Source organism: Danio rerio, chromosome 11, assembly GCF_052040795.2.
Source record: "Danio rerio strain M-AB ecotype USA chromosome 11, GRCz13ab, whole genome shotgun sequence".
NCBI lineage: Eukaryota > Metazoa > Chordata > Actinopteri > Cypriniformes > Danionidae > Danio > Danio rerio.
The window spans coordinates 5,700,183-5,715,374 of record NC_141031.1 but is presented as its reverse complement, the minus strand read 5'-3'; the positions used below and the strand labels follow the sequence as shown (position 1 = coordinate 5,715,374).

Here is a 15,192-nt window from a genome sequence, read left to right as displayed (position 1 = left end):
ATTTACTAATGCATTATTAACATCCAAGTCCGTGCTTGTTAACATTAGTTAATGCACCGTGAGTTAACATGAACTAACAATGAACTACTGTATTTTCATTAACTAACGTTAACTAACATGAACAAATACAGTTGTAGATGTATTGTTCTTTGTTTGTTCATGTTAGTAAAGGCATTAATTAACATTATTTATTTATAATGATTTATTTATTAGATATAGAGCAAGATACACACCATGTTAATGTGGTAATGTTTATGGCATCACTATTATGAACATGTCTAGAGTTTCAGTAATGGTCTGATTAGGCTGCAGATTTTTGCACGGCAGATGTTGTGTAAACAAGCACTGTTATAACTTACCTGTCTGGATCTTCATAAATGTCCTGATCGCTGTCCTACAATGCAATAAAACAGCACGTTATAGCACACTGCAGCACTGTTACCTCTGCACAAACACAATTCTCTCTCTCTGTCCTTTATACACACAAAAACAGACTAACCTCATTATGTGAAAGGTGAGACCATGTGTCTGCAACACAAGAAATATATGCTGTATTAGTATTCTTTTCTTACAGAACGATCCCCTACAACCTCCAAACAAAAGGAGAACAGAAACTAATGCTATGCTATATCTGTACCGGTCTTTTTAGGCTTTTTAATTGCTATGCGGTGGACCGTTGGTTTCTTACTGGTGGTTTTAAAGAGATCACCCACAAGTATCTTTGACAATCTAACTGTGGTCCTTTTGTATAAATCTAAAATGCGTTAGAATCTGCTTTTCTTGCCCACCAGGTGAAAACTATATATTTATATTTATTCTTACCTTTTGATTTTGGAGGTGGAGGGGGTGGAGGAAGCGCGTCATCGTAGGTTTCCTGATCTTGCCCCATGTTTCTAATCCAGACAACACATGTACATGAGTATTAGATGATAATAATAATAATAATAATAATAATAATAAATTGATGGCGCAATAGCCTTGTGGTTAGCGTGCTGACATGACCCGAGTATGCGACCCGAGTAGTGTGTCCGAATTCATAGAATTTGAAAATCAGTATGCGAGAAATACCCGGATGACTTACTACCTCCGGCGAGATTCTGGAGTGCGCATCCCATGCATGCTGCGCTAATGGGAGTAAAGCAACGCAACTGAGTCACATGACCATGACAAAATGGCGGATGTAGTACATCCGAATTCCATTCATACTTTTCACATTCACACTATATTGAACGCACTTTTCTAACGGCCGAGTAGTACGTTTAAATTCAAATGCAGTACCTACTGAGTAGTAGGCGGTTTTGGACGCAGCCAGAGTGATGAAGCCAATTATGATATGGGGATGGTCAGGAGGCCTTGATGGACAGGAGCCAGTGGGCAAATTTGGGAATTTTTAACAGCCACAGAGAGTCAGGACCTCAGTTTAATGTCTCATCTGAAAGACGGCGCTCACTGAGCAGTATAGAGTCCCCTTCACTATAATGGGGCATAAGGACCAACACAGATAGCCATGTTAAGCGCCCCCTTCTGGCCTCACTAACAACACTTCAAGCAGCAACCTAGCTTTCCCATAAGGTCTCCCATCCAGATACTAGCCGAGCACAGCCTTGCTTAGCTTCAGTTTGTGACCATCAAACTCACATATACTAACCCAATCAAACTCACAATACAATGCTTGCTACCCCCTACTCTTTCTCTCCAACTTTGCTTTCTGTCTCAACACTGTCCTATATAAAAAAGACAAAAAATAAATCTTAAAAAAAAATAATAATAATGTTAATAAACCCTTACATTTATATAGCGCTTTTCTAGACACTCAAATCGCATAACACATTGAGGAGAATCTCATCATCCACCTTGATGACGCGACAGCAGCCATATTGGTGGAGAGGAGACAGAGGCTGCGTCCGAAACCGCATACTTCCATACTATACAGTACGCTAAAATCAGTATGCGAGCCGAGTAGTGTGTCTGAATTCATATTATTCGAAAATCAGTATGCGAGAAGTACCCGGATGACTTACTACCTCCGGCGAGATTCTGGAGTGCGCATCCCATGCATGCTGCGCTATCCCATGATGCCCCGCGAGCGAATTCATTAATGGGAGTAAAGTAACGCAACTGACGCAAGTAAGTCACATGACCATGACAAAAATGGCGGATGTGGTACATCCGAATTCCATTCATACTTTTCACATTCACATCTATATTGAACGCACTTTTCTAACGGCCGAGTAGTACGTTTAAATTCAAATGCAGTACCTACTGAGTAGTAGGCGGTTTCGGACGCAGCCAGAGAGAAGAAGCCAATTATAATATGGGGATGATCAGGAGGCCATGATGGACAGAAGCCAGTGAGTGAACTTGGGAATTTTTGACAGCCATAGAGAGTCAGGACCTCACTTTAACGTCTCATCTGAAAGACGACACTCACTGAGCAGTATAGAGTCCCCTTCACTATAATGGGGCGTTAGGACTAACACAGATAGCATGTTGAGCGCCCCCTTCTGGCCTCACTAACAACACTTCCAGCAGCAACCTAGCTTTCCCTTAAGGTCTCCCATCCAGGTACTGACCGAGCGCAGCCCTGCTTAGCTTCAGTGTGTGATTCTCACATATACATTCTCACATATACTAACCCAATCAAACTCACAATACAATGCTTGCTAATCTGAGCTGTTTTTTTCATAATCTACATAAATAATCATTAATATCTATTAATACCTGCAAAGAACCTTTAGCACTAGATCCTAGGACATATGGCACAGTGAATGCAAATATTTATTGATGAGTGATGTATTTTTATTACTGTCGTAAAAGACCATTTGCTTTCTACTTGAAATTTCTCCTAGGGATGATTCTGGACAGAACAGCAGGGGCGTTTTTATCAAAGGTTATTGAGATTTGCATACATAGAGTTTAGTTATTAATTCAGTCAGACTTACTGACAACAATCATTCTTCAGATTTTAATATCAATACAGTAGGATAAAAACAACCACTTTGCCGCACAATACACACTAATCTAAGTTGGTTTCTAAAGAATCTACATAAAGAGTCAGGAAATGCCACAGTGCATGCTTTACACCCACATACTTCCAGCAAAAGATTGCACTATAAGATGCACGCACCAATTGATGCAACAGAATGGAAGATGTGTTTGATTCAGAATTATCATCATTTTCAGCTTCAGAGATAAAGTACAGACAGAGAACAAAATGATCCAGCGGTGATAGATTTTATACAAATTTAGCTGTTTCATTTCTCTTTGGCAAGCCAGACAACAATGTATGGTCAACCTTGTATTACTCACAATTCTGAAATGGGTTTTGTGAACAGGCTGGGTTTGTTTGGGGGTCTTGCTGGTCCTGATAAGAAAAAAATACATATCAAGACAACATTTTCCTGTGACCTACTTCAAAGTCTTATTTAATATAGAATGGAAAGAGTTGTTAAGTCCATGGGTTAACTATTAAATCATGTAAACAAGCACTGCAGTAGTTCATATAAACCAATAAATGCAAATGTTCTTTGATGACTACTGTTTTGTAAATGCTATAAAAGACTGAAAAGGCAGTTTTAGACAGAAAATGGCTCCTACCTTTTATAATGTGTGATTCCACTGGTCTTTTAGGAAGAACAATGGGGGTCTTTTTCCGAAACTGATCAAGATTCACAGATGGAGGACGTTTTGGCTTTGATGGTCGCTGTCCGACATTGGGCATTGGCTTCCTTAGTGGTACTACCTCTGAAATGCTCCTCTGGTGTGGCAGTGGTGGTTTGAAAGTCAATTTCATGTCATTTTGCTGTTTTAGTATCTTGTTCTGAAGAATTTCTCCTGTCAGTTTGACTCTGCTTGGCACACTGACCTCCGCAGGGAGCTCTGTAGAACTTTCTTGAGCTCCAAAACGATGAGATGGAGGAGGTCTCGGAAACACTCCTTGAGGACCCGACTGAAACATCTTTGCTTCACTGAAAGAGTTCACAGGAAGGTTTGGTCTTGGAGGCACAGCTGAAATTTTGTTTCGGAGCACTCCATTGGTTAGAGATTCTGGCATTGCACCAATTGGGTGCGGTTTGAGAGCGATTCCACCTCCGGAACCTGCCATTTCTAACTGAGCATGAAATCTGGCCCGGAGGGCCTTGACATCCACATTTTCCTCCTATAAATAAATAGATTCTGGTCAAGCTCTAGTACCACTGAAATAGTGGACAAACATTAAAAAAAGACAGTAAAAATTATATGGTAAAAAACTATTCTGGGCTCCTTTAAGTGCGGTTTATTCATAAACTAATTTCAAGAGGATCACGTGCTTATAATCAACACGGTTGGCTCCTTGTTAGCTCCGTAATCAGCCCTATTAGATGATTAGGGAAGCATTATAAATAACCTGAGTTTTTCACTCCAGTTATCTTCGTCTTGAAGCTCCACCCCTTTCCACCCCTACATCCTCCCACTTTTTCTGATCGGGCGACACATTGGCCCAGTGGCTAGCACTGTTGCCTCACAGCAAGAACACCGCTGGTCTAACCCATCGGGCCGGTTGGTGTTTCTGTGTGGAGTTTACATGTTCTCCCCGTGTTCGCATGGGTTTCCCCCGGGTTCCCCGGTTTCCTCCCACCGTCCAAAAAACATAAGCCATAGCCAGTCGACTAAAACAAATTATCACCCAATACAACCTTAGTTTACACTTCTCACGGTGACAAGCAGGGGAGTTCTCGAGACCTACCTGACCTCGAATTCCCTTCTCGCCCTTCTAACGGGAGGGAGCCCCGGGCTCGAGGATATTAAGAGCTCAGGGCTCTCTCCCGGGACAGGATGCCAAATACGCTCTATTGATTATCAGCTAAGTGTGAACTCTTGAAATAACTGAGAAGTCTATAGAGTGGAGGAACGGCTGCTAGCATAAAACTGGTTCACTCGATTAAATCCCTAAAGGATTTTGCCATAGGCTTTTCGAAGATTGCAAATAATAAGCTCTGTGTTCCAACACTGTTCATTACACTTGAATGTTTTGTCCAGATGGATAATCCTCACACAAAAATACAACTTTGAGCACTCCTGGATCTTAAATGCAAATGCAAGAATTGAAAAGCTAACATTAGGCTATAAACAAACTAAAGTGCCTTCGGGGCGCTTGCCTGTGACGTCAGCACCACCCTGATACAGACAACTTTTTAGGCTTATTTTCAAAAATATTGTCCATGACAGAGTTAATCTCTCTGTTTATTATATTATAATCCACAATATATATTCTAAACAAATAAATATGCAAAAACACATTGACCTACGTGCCTTCTGGATCATTTTACGTGGGAAATACATCTGCTTTGCTTTACGGTTGTTGTAAAAGTTTTAAAACAGTATGTGCCTACACATCATAAGACATATTTAAATGTGTTTCGCTCAGCGTTTCACTAGCAATAAAACAGTTAAACAAAGCATCTACAGTACGAGAATGAGAGAATGAGTCTCCCCATTATTTACTTTCACTTTAACTCTCGTGGGGAGGAAACCTTGTACGCACACACATCTATTAGCCTATACATAATTATTTTTATTTATTAAGTGCAACGATTTGTTTCAAAACTATTTCTAAATTCAGTTCTAATAAATATATAAACAGTAATAACGAAGTGTGTTAAAAAAACTGAGTTATATCCAAATACACATGCTGTGCCCCATTTGGTCTACAGCTGGACAGGTGGACAAATCTAAGCTTATTTAAAAAAAAAATAATAATAATAAATAAATAAATAAATATATAATAATAATAATACTAAAAATAACAAAAGCAAATTGCAACAAAAGCAAATTGTCATGAATAAACTAAAAAAGCCCCCAAAGATGAAGGCATGGAAGTATTTTTTTTAAAATATATTTATGTAGGCTAGAAAATAATATTTTTTGAAATATTTTAATCCTTTATATTTAAATCCTATATATATCCTTAATATTTTAATTATTTTTCATTTGTAAAGACATTTGCGTATTGCTGTACACATCTTGCTTTGTGTTAAACAGAAGAAATAAATTGCTAAAAGATCATTAGAACCATTAAAATGTGAGTAAATAGTGAGTAAAGTGTCATATTTTAGGTGAACTATATCTTTAAAAAAAAGCTCATTCCAATCTATTACTATGCTGATATCTGATATGTGCTGAATGTTCAGTTTTCCTAAAAACCCAATAAAAACTCCCACAGATTAATATTGGATTTTCAGGATGATCTGAACTCTCCTTAAAACCCTTAACCAGGACTATAAACAGAATTCTTCAAATAAAGGTGATTTCTTTGCAATGTTCCTTAGAAAGGTAACAGATTTGATTCGGGATAACATTTCTGCTGTTGTTCTCCATAACTAGTATATCAACAAACCTATTAACAAAGCTTAACTGTTTAATTTAAATTTGACATTTTTACATCAAACAGTCCACCCCCTCCTCCCTCTCCCATTTCTCTAAACTAACCACAGTCACTGAGAAACCGGATGCACACAAGCTTTGAGGTTAAATGAAATATATTGTATACTGCATATAACGAGGTGGAAAATAATATATTAAGTGACATTAACATTAATTTCAAAAAGCAAAACATGAAACAAAACTAGACTAGTATTTTTTTTGCGACAGCTGTTGAAGCAGCAGTACTGTTTAGCCAACAAGTCAAACAATCTCAACATCCGTAATATAAAATGCAGATATAAACAAACCGACATAACCTTGAACAAGCTCCTTAGTGTTAGTGTTAGCTATTAGTTACAGCAGAAATAAATATGCATTCACACATAATTATGGTTGAAAATGTCAACTTGGGCGAAGCTGTGGCGCAGTAGGTAGTGCTGTCGCCTCACAGCAAGAAGGTCACTTGGTTGCTGATTCGAACCTCGGCTCAGTTGGCGTTTCTGTGTGGAGTTTGCATGTTCTCCCTGCATTCGTGTGGGTTTCCTCCGGGTGCTCCGGTTTCCCCCACAGTCCAAAGACATGCGGTACAGGTGAATTGGGTAGGTTAAATTGTCCACAGTGTGTGAGTGTGAATGTTTCCCAGAGATGGGTTGCGGCTGGAAGGGCATCTGCTGCTTAAAAACTTGCTGGATAAGTTGGCAGTTCATTCCGCTGTGGTGACCCCAGATTAATAAAGGGACTAAGCCGACAAGAAAATGAATGTCAACTTGCTCTCAAGTATTCAAAGATCACCTTTAACCAATTGCCAGATAACAAAAATCAGACCTGTTATGAAAATAATCACTTTTATAAGGGGTATTGTGTGGCAAGTCTGTGAATACAGCCAGCCTCTAATGCTAAAAATTACCCCCCCCACCCCTTCTTCCTCCCCCTTTTCCGAAAGGGGTGACACGGTGGCCTAGTGGCTAGCACTGTTGCCTCACAGCAAGAACACCGCTGGTCCAACCTCCTATCGGGCTGGTTGGTGTTTCTGTGCAGAGATTACTTGTTCTCCCTGTTTTTGCGTGGGTTTCCCCCGGGTTCCCCGGTTTCCTCCCACCGTCCAAAAACATAAACCATAGCCAATCGACTAAACCATTTAGTCGAAAAAAATGATCACCTATTACAAAATGATCACCAAATACAACCAAATTATCACCTAATACAACCTTAGTTTACACTTCTCACATGGCGACAAGCAGGGGAGTTCTCGAGACCTACCTGAGCTCGAACTCCCCTCTCGCCCTTCTAACGGGAGGGAGCCCCGTGCTCGAGGATATTACGAGCTCAGGGCTCTCTCCCGGGACAGCAAGCCAAAAACGCTTTATTGATTATCAGCTAAGTGTGAACTCTTGAAATTGCAGTTGTTGCTGCTAAGGGTGGCACAACCACTTTTTTTGTTTTACTTTAATATTGAAAACCTTCAATTCAAAACTCCGTAATGTGTTTACTCTTATAATATTTAAATTAGCTTGATGATCAGAAACAATAAAATGTGACAAACATGTTATCAGTGAGGGCAAAGAGTTTTTTATTATACCACTGTTTTTCATTAGAGAAGTAGCCAATTTAACCAGTTCCTTTGGGCTTTAATCAATATTAGATAACTCACTAGAAAATGACCATTCTGAGTTAATTATTTGCAGTGAAGTAAAGTTAGACTGCTGTGTTTAGGTGAGCTGATTTGTGCTTTGTGAGAAAGAAACTGTTGAGAGAAACTGGGTCAAACACACGGTTGAAGCACTGATGGCTTCTGTCGCATAAACATCCATATACAGAACATCTGACCTTGTAGGTGCTTCACCACACAATATTAACTAGACCAAAAACGAAAAAAAGTGTTTGCATGCAGGCTACAGGTGTGAATGTTGACAACAAATGTCAAATTTCTGAAAACTGAATATCATAATCAACTATTATACTAAAACTACTATACTAAAAGTATCATTATTTTGCAAATATGTAGTGCAAGAACAGTAAAAGTATCTGTTGTACAGTAAATACTACACAAAGTATGTGTAACTACACAAAGTTTTAGGGGCTGCTAAAAAGTAGCCCCTAAAAAAGTACTAAGAAGTAGTGAATATTACTTTGTGTAAACTATTTCAGCATATCCCCTACACGTTAAAATTGTAGCTCATATCATAACCAATACCTTTTAAAGGTGTTTTAAGTGTACATTAAATTATTATGTGAGATTCATTTAATATGAGAACACATTACATTAACATACACTCACCGGCCACTTTATTAGGTACACCTTACTAATACTGGGCTGGACCCTGTTTTGCATTTAGAACTACCCTAATCCTGTGTGGCATAGGTTCAGCAAGGTACTAGAAATATTCCTGAGAGATTTTGCTCCATATTGACATGATAGCATCACACAGTTGCTGCAGATTTGTCGGCTGCACATCCATGATGCGAATCTCCCGTTACATCACATCTCGAAGGTGCTCTAATGGATTGAGTTCTGGTGACTGTGGAGGTCGTTTGAGTACAGTGAACTCGTTGTCATGTTCAAGAAATCAGTCTGAGATGATTTGTGCTTTATGACATGCTGCGTTATCCTGCTGGAAGTAGCCATCAGAAGATGGGTGCACTGTAGTCATAAAAGGATGGACATGGTCAGCAACAACACTCAGGTAGGCTGTGGTGTTGACATGATGCTCAATTGGTACTAATGGGCCCAAAGTTTGCAAAGAAAATATCCCCCACACCATTACACCACCACCACCAGCCTGAATCGTTGATACAAGGCAGGATCCCTACTAAAAAAAACAGCTTAAACCAGCCTAGGCTGGTTAGCTGGTTTTAGCTGGTCGACCAGGATGGTTTTAGAGGGGTTTTGGCCATTTCCAGGCTGGTTTCCAGCCATTTCCAGCCTGGTCTTAGCTGGTCAGGCTGGGAGATGACCAGCTAAAACCAGCTTGACCAGCTTAGCCAGGCTGGGAGCCCAGCTAAAACCAGCTATGTCCAGCTTAAACCAGGCTGGCCAAGCTGGTTTCAGCTGGATTTAGCTGGTCATTTTCCAGCCTGACCAGCTAAGATCAGGATGGAAATGGCTGGAAACCAGCCTGGAAATGGTCAAAACCACTCTAAAACCAGCCTGGTCAACCAGCTAAAACCAGCCAATCAGCCTAGGCTGGTTTAAGCTGGATTTTTCAGCAGGGATGGGTCCATGCTTTAATGTTGTTGATGCCAAATTCTAACCCGACCATCTGAATGTCACAACAGAAACTGAGACTCAGACCAGGTAATGTTTCTCTAATCTTCCAATCTATTGTCCAATTTTGGTGAGCCTCTGTGAATTATAGCCTCAGTTTCCTGTTCTTAGCTGACAGTAGTGGCTCCCGGTGTGAACATTCTATGGTTCAACTTCTGCTCACAGAGACATCAATAATCAGCGTATGAACGTCAACAACGGATTAACAAAACTCACAAACAGGAGACTAAAAGTGACAAAATCAACAACGTCAACATAAACAGCAGAATCAACAGCAGATAATGAAAACTGGAGCATCAATAAGATATAGAATGTATTCATACTGCAATGCATGCTGGGAGTTTTGTACTTTGCAACAGCCAGCAAGTGTAAGGTGTAGGCCAGACCTGGGCCAGAATAAAAGCAAGCTGTGGGCCAGAATAGGGTGAGTTCTAGTTCATTTTGTTGAATTCTGGCTAATATGTGGTATTGCTTTGGCTTATTTGTGGCCCACATCTGACAAACAGGATTGGACCACCCTAGAGAAAACATTCCATTCAGTATGTGGTCCAGACGTAAGTGTCTGGTGTGGGCCAGATCTGGGCCAGAATGAAAGCAACCTGTGGCACAGAATAGGGTCCGTTCTGGTTCATTTGGTTGAATTCTGGCTAATATGTGATCTTGCTATGGCTTATTGTTGCCCAGATCTAGCAAACAGGAATGGACCACCCTAGAGCAATCATACCATTCAGTATGTGGTCCAGATGTAAGTGGCTGGTGTGGGCTGGATCTGGGCCAGAAAGAAAGCAACCTGTGGCACAGAATAGGGTCCGTTCTGTTTCATTTGGTTGAATTCTGGCTAATATGTGATATTGCTATGGCTTATTGTTGCCCAGATCTCGCAAACAGGAATGGACCACCCTAGAGCAATCATACCATTCAGTATGTGGTCCAGATGTCAGTGTCTGGTGTGGGCCCGATCTGGACCAGAATGAAAGCAACCTGTGGCACAGAATAGGGTCAGTTTTGGTTCATTTGGTTGAATTCTGGCTAATATGTGATATTGCTATGGCTTAATTGTTGCCCTGATCTGGCAACAGGAGCAGACCGCCCAAGTGCCATCATTCCATGCGGTATGTGGGCCGAATGTAAGTGTCTGGTGTGGGCCACATGAATTTTGCTAACTGGGATGAACTCTTGATTTATTAAAACTCATGTTTCACTCAGACTACAAAAACTCTGAATGGTTTCACATTGGTGCATGTTTAACTTAAATACATAAAAGACTCGACTTCTGTTGAGGAGGAGGGAGTGTAAATGCACTTCTATCTACCCCCTAACACACTCAGGGAGTCACAATTATTTCTGTGGTAACTAACACAAGGCCACAGATAATATCAGAGATTAACTTGCATTGAACCTGAAACCGTCTGCCTAGAGTATTTAACAGTAATAAAGCACACTGTTTGTTCAAAGACACCCATTGATGAAAGTCAGTACTGGAAGGCAGAGGTTTTAGCAGAAGTTTGCCCATGTTACGCTGACACAATGGACAATAATAGACCTCAGACCACAGACTGCCACCCTTAACACCTGCCAGTGACATCTGCATTCTGTCCTTAAAACTTTCCTCAAACGGTCAGTCTACACTCATACATAATTATCACACATCTGTTGACGTGTGTCATTGTTTAAAAGTAAACTTTGAGATGTCAGGCATTGTGGAGGAAGATATGAACCGTCATGAAAAGCAGGTTCAGAGCGCTAGTGAGGCACAGGAAGAGTCTCCAACCACACACCTTTGCACAGCACATCGCACAACAGAGGCTGCCATAGAGACAACAGATTTAAGTGAGCCAATCGGCTGCATGCACTGCTAAAAATGCAACCCGTGTCAATGACAAAAGAAAAATGAAAGCTTTGTCTTTTCTAGCCACAATCCGAAGACGTATTCAGTTCAGACATGCGTCAGTTCTCTGTTGTAGGAGAAATGAAATTCTTTTGAACTTTTTAAGCACTGCAGAAATGCTTCTCTTAGAGTTTTTGTCTTGTTTTTAGTCCAAATATTTAACAATTCTTAAATCATGAATAATTTTTTTGACAAGCAAAATATATTGTCTTGTTTTAAGAAATAATATGTCAAAATGAAGTAAGTTTTTCCTTAAAACAAGCTAAATAATCTGCCAATGGGGTAAGAAAAATAATCTTATGTCAACAGGAAAAGTAGATTTAATTGCGTCCCCCATTAGCAAATTATTTAGCTTGTTTTAAGGAAAAACTCACTTCATTTTGGCATATTATTTCTTAAAATTAGACATTATGTTCTGCTTGCCAGAAACTGATTCTTGATATAAGAACTTTTAGATATCTGGACTAGAAACGAGACAAAAACTTTAAGTAAAAAACACATTTTTTTGCAGTGAGGATCAATGGTGACTGACATATCTGAAGTCTATTCAAGTCCACCGTTCCAAGTCTATACGAAATGTAGCATTTGAACCAACACTCAAGCCTACACAGGCCTAATATTGTTGTTTTACCATATGTTTGAGAATAACAATAATAATAGCCTACTCATATTTACCTTTATGTTACATCTACAGAATCATGAGAAAATCATGATCTTGATTTTAAGCCAGAATCGTGCAGCCCTCTTGTGTACAGTAAACTTGCTAACTTTTTTGGTCACATCCATAACGTACAGTTGAAGTCAGAATTATTAGCCCCCCTGAATTGTTAGACCGCTTGTTTATTTTTTCCCCAATTTCTGTTTAACAGAGAGCAGATTTCTTCAACACATTTCTAATCATAATAGTTTTAATAACTCATTTCTAATAACTGATTTATTTTATCTTTGCCATGATGACAGCAAATAATATTTGTAGATATTTTTCAAGACACTTCTATACAGCTTAAAGTGACATTTTAAGGCTTAACTGGGTTAATTAGGTTAACTAGGCAGGTTAGGGTAATTAAGCAAATTATTGTATAATGATGGTTTGTTCTGTAGACTATCGAGAAAAAATATAGCTTAAAGGGGCTAATAATTTTGTCCCTAAAATAGTGTTAAAAAAATTCAAAACTGCTTTTATTCTAGCCGAAATAAAACAAACAATACTTTTCCCAGAGGAAAAAATATTATCAGACATACTGTGAAAATTTCCTTGCTCTGTTAAACATCAATTGGAGATTATTTAAAAAAAGAAGAAAAAAAATTAAAGAGGGCTAACATTTCTGACTTCAACTGTGTGTTTATTTTCCTCATTTAAAATCTAAAAAATGTTCACAGATTGATAATTTTCTGATTCCATACCTCTGTGGTTAGTTGTTTTTAGAAGATATAAACAGATGTTTCTATATAATGTCAGCATATACTCTCTCTGTGTATTTATTCTTTAAGATTTTACAGCAAATGTCACATCCATGACGCTGGAATTGCTCGTATATATTCTCAATACACCCAGTTAATACTGTGTAAAATTGTAAAAGTTATACTGTGGCACAAAACCATCATATGTGAACAGAATAACAGTCATAACTTTTTTTTGTCACACGAACCTTGTCTTTGAAAATTAAACTATACAAATTTTACAAAGGCAGTGATGCAAAATGTGCCTGCCTTTTGTGTGTATGTTACAATATTAAACTCAAACAGCAGTTCAAACATTCACCCACATAAAATCACAAGCCTAGGAGCCAACTAGAATCTCAGATTTGATAATTGATAGTGCTTTCAGCTATTAATAAAGTGTCATCCTCACTGCTATATTTAATATATTCACCCATACGTAGTCTACCTCAAGATAAGAATAGTGATAGACTCTGTAAGCTACAGGTGTTACGTTCTCAAATGACTTGAAATCCAGTAGTCAGGACTGAAATATTGCTGGTTTTAATAAACATTGGCATTCTCACTGAGTTTACCAGTTTTAAAATCTACACTCAGACATATTAATACACTTTAGTTTAGCCCAAAGGTATTGAGATACCTCCCCAAAATATCATTTTAACATAATCTTGCAGAAGAAATACATAAAGAAGTCACCTTTCTGCACTTAAGTACGAATACTGTAGCCTAATACATAATTATATATATACATATACAAATAATAATAGCCATAAACATATGAGTAACATTAAATATTAATAACTTAGTACACGAGAACCAAGTATATAGATTTCAGGTCAATTTATGATATCAATGTCGACTAACAATTCAATATTCAGTGCCTTTCAATATTAATGTAGGAGCTTTTAAATACACATTTCGAAGTTTCCTAGCAAAAGGGGTAAAAAGATAATCAAGGTGTCCTTACCATGTGTTTTATTTCCAAAGTTTCATGTCATGTGACGACAGCTTAAATAGTGCGACAGACTGCTGCAGTTTCCTGACCTGAAGCACAGATGAGCGACCACTCAAGCAGGAAGTGGATTATAAATGAATGAAAACATCACACCGGGCCACAATGCACTTATATAAACTGCGTATATCTATATGAGGCTTTGAGACGCTATGTAATAAAAACTCTTTCGTTTATAACCACAGACTTCATGGAAATGGAGCATCTAGTTGAATAGTGACATAAGGTAATGGTTTATGCTAATCATAATATTTTAATATGCAGTTCAATATAACATGCGGGCTGATAATTCTTTACTCCAGTCAGTTTTATTGAATTAAAGAAAACAATTGTTTGGGGTTACTCACTTACCCTGTGAGTTCTTCAACAAAGAAATCGTGATTTGTCTCCCTCTGTCGGTCAGAAAGGGGAAGAACTTAATGTATCCTTGTAAAAATGGATTAATGAAGAACCACCTAGTTTAAATCAAAGGCTGCTTGCAGTCTGCAACATAATCCCACTTGAGGCTTTCTCCACAGCTTTGAAAAGCAAACCTTAACTATTTTATCGGACCTGGGACCCTTTCTTTGGTTATCTAGGACAGAGGTTCTCAAACTTTTCAGCTTGCGACCCCCAAAATAACAATGCCAGTCGCTCGCGACCCCCAATATCCTCTGAGGTGGTTATAAATACAGAAACTTTGCATGCAATGGCGCGCACACACACCAATAGACCAAAGTTTATTCTTCATATATTTTTTTATGTATGTTAGGGCTGTAAATGGCCCAGAAAGCTTAACCTGGTGTTATAATATCAATCTGCTGCATCTGAAGCTATGCTGTGTCTTTAATATAATGTAATTACCCCAGCGATCGCAATTGTATAGAACTAGTAACTATTAGCTACTATATTAACTATATAAAGTAGTATATAGTAACGATAAATTACTATTTTTTTCTAGATTATGGATAAAATATGTTAATTCTTATGGTTTAATAAAAATAAATAGATTTTTGGAAATCACCAGGCGACCCCCTTTCATTGTCCCACGAACCCTCGGGGGGTCCCGTCCCCCACTTTGAGAACCACTGATCTAGGAACCTCTAAGTGTCCAAGACTAAAAGCTTGTCTGCTAGACTCAGCCTAGATAAAAGAAATGTAATATGCCTTATCGCAATATAATATTGTATTTTTTTGTCATTATTA

At 38.7% G+C, this 15,192-nt stretch overlaps 1 protein-coding gene across 2 annotated transcripts in view; it reads right to left on the bottom strand.

Moving 5' to 3' along the window:
• Positions 1 to 14,424, bottom strand: part of si:ch73-40i7.2 — a 31,265-nt gene extending 16,841 nt beyond the window's left edge. The window contains exons 1-7 of one of the 2 annotated variants that reach the window (XM_087273162.1): positions 14,359 to 14,424; positions 13,963 to 14,039; positions 3,598 to 4,159; positions 3,310 to 3,364; positions 823 to 893; positions 500 to 528; positions 360 to 394 (exon numbers count right to left, since the gene is read on the bottom strand). In XM_087273162.1, coding sequence (XP_087129288.1) covers positions 360 to 394; positions 500 to 528; positions 823 to 893; positions 3,310 to 3,364; positions 3,598 to 4,159; positions 13,963 to 13,965 — 755 coding nt within the window. In that variant the 5' untranslated portion in view covers positions 13,966 to 14,039; positions 14,359 to 14,424. The other variant, XM_087273161.1, reaches the window with a different exon arrangement.
• Between the last annotated feature and the right edge of the window lie 768 nt (positions 14,425 to 15,192).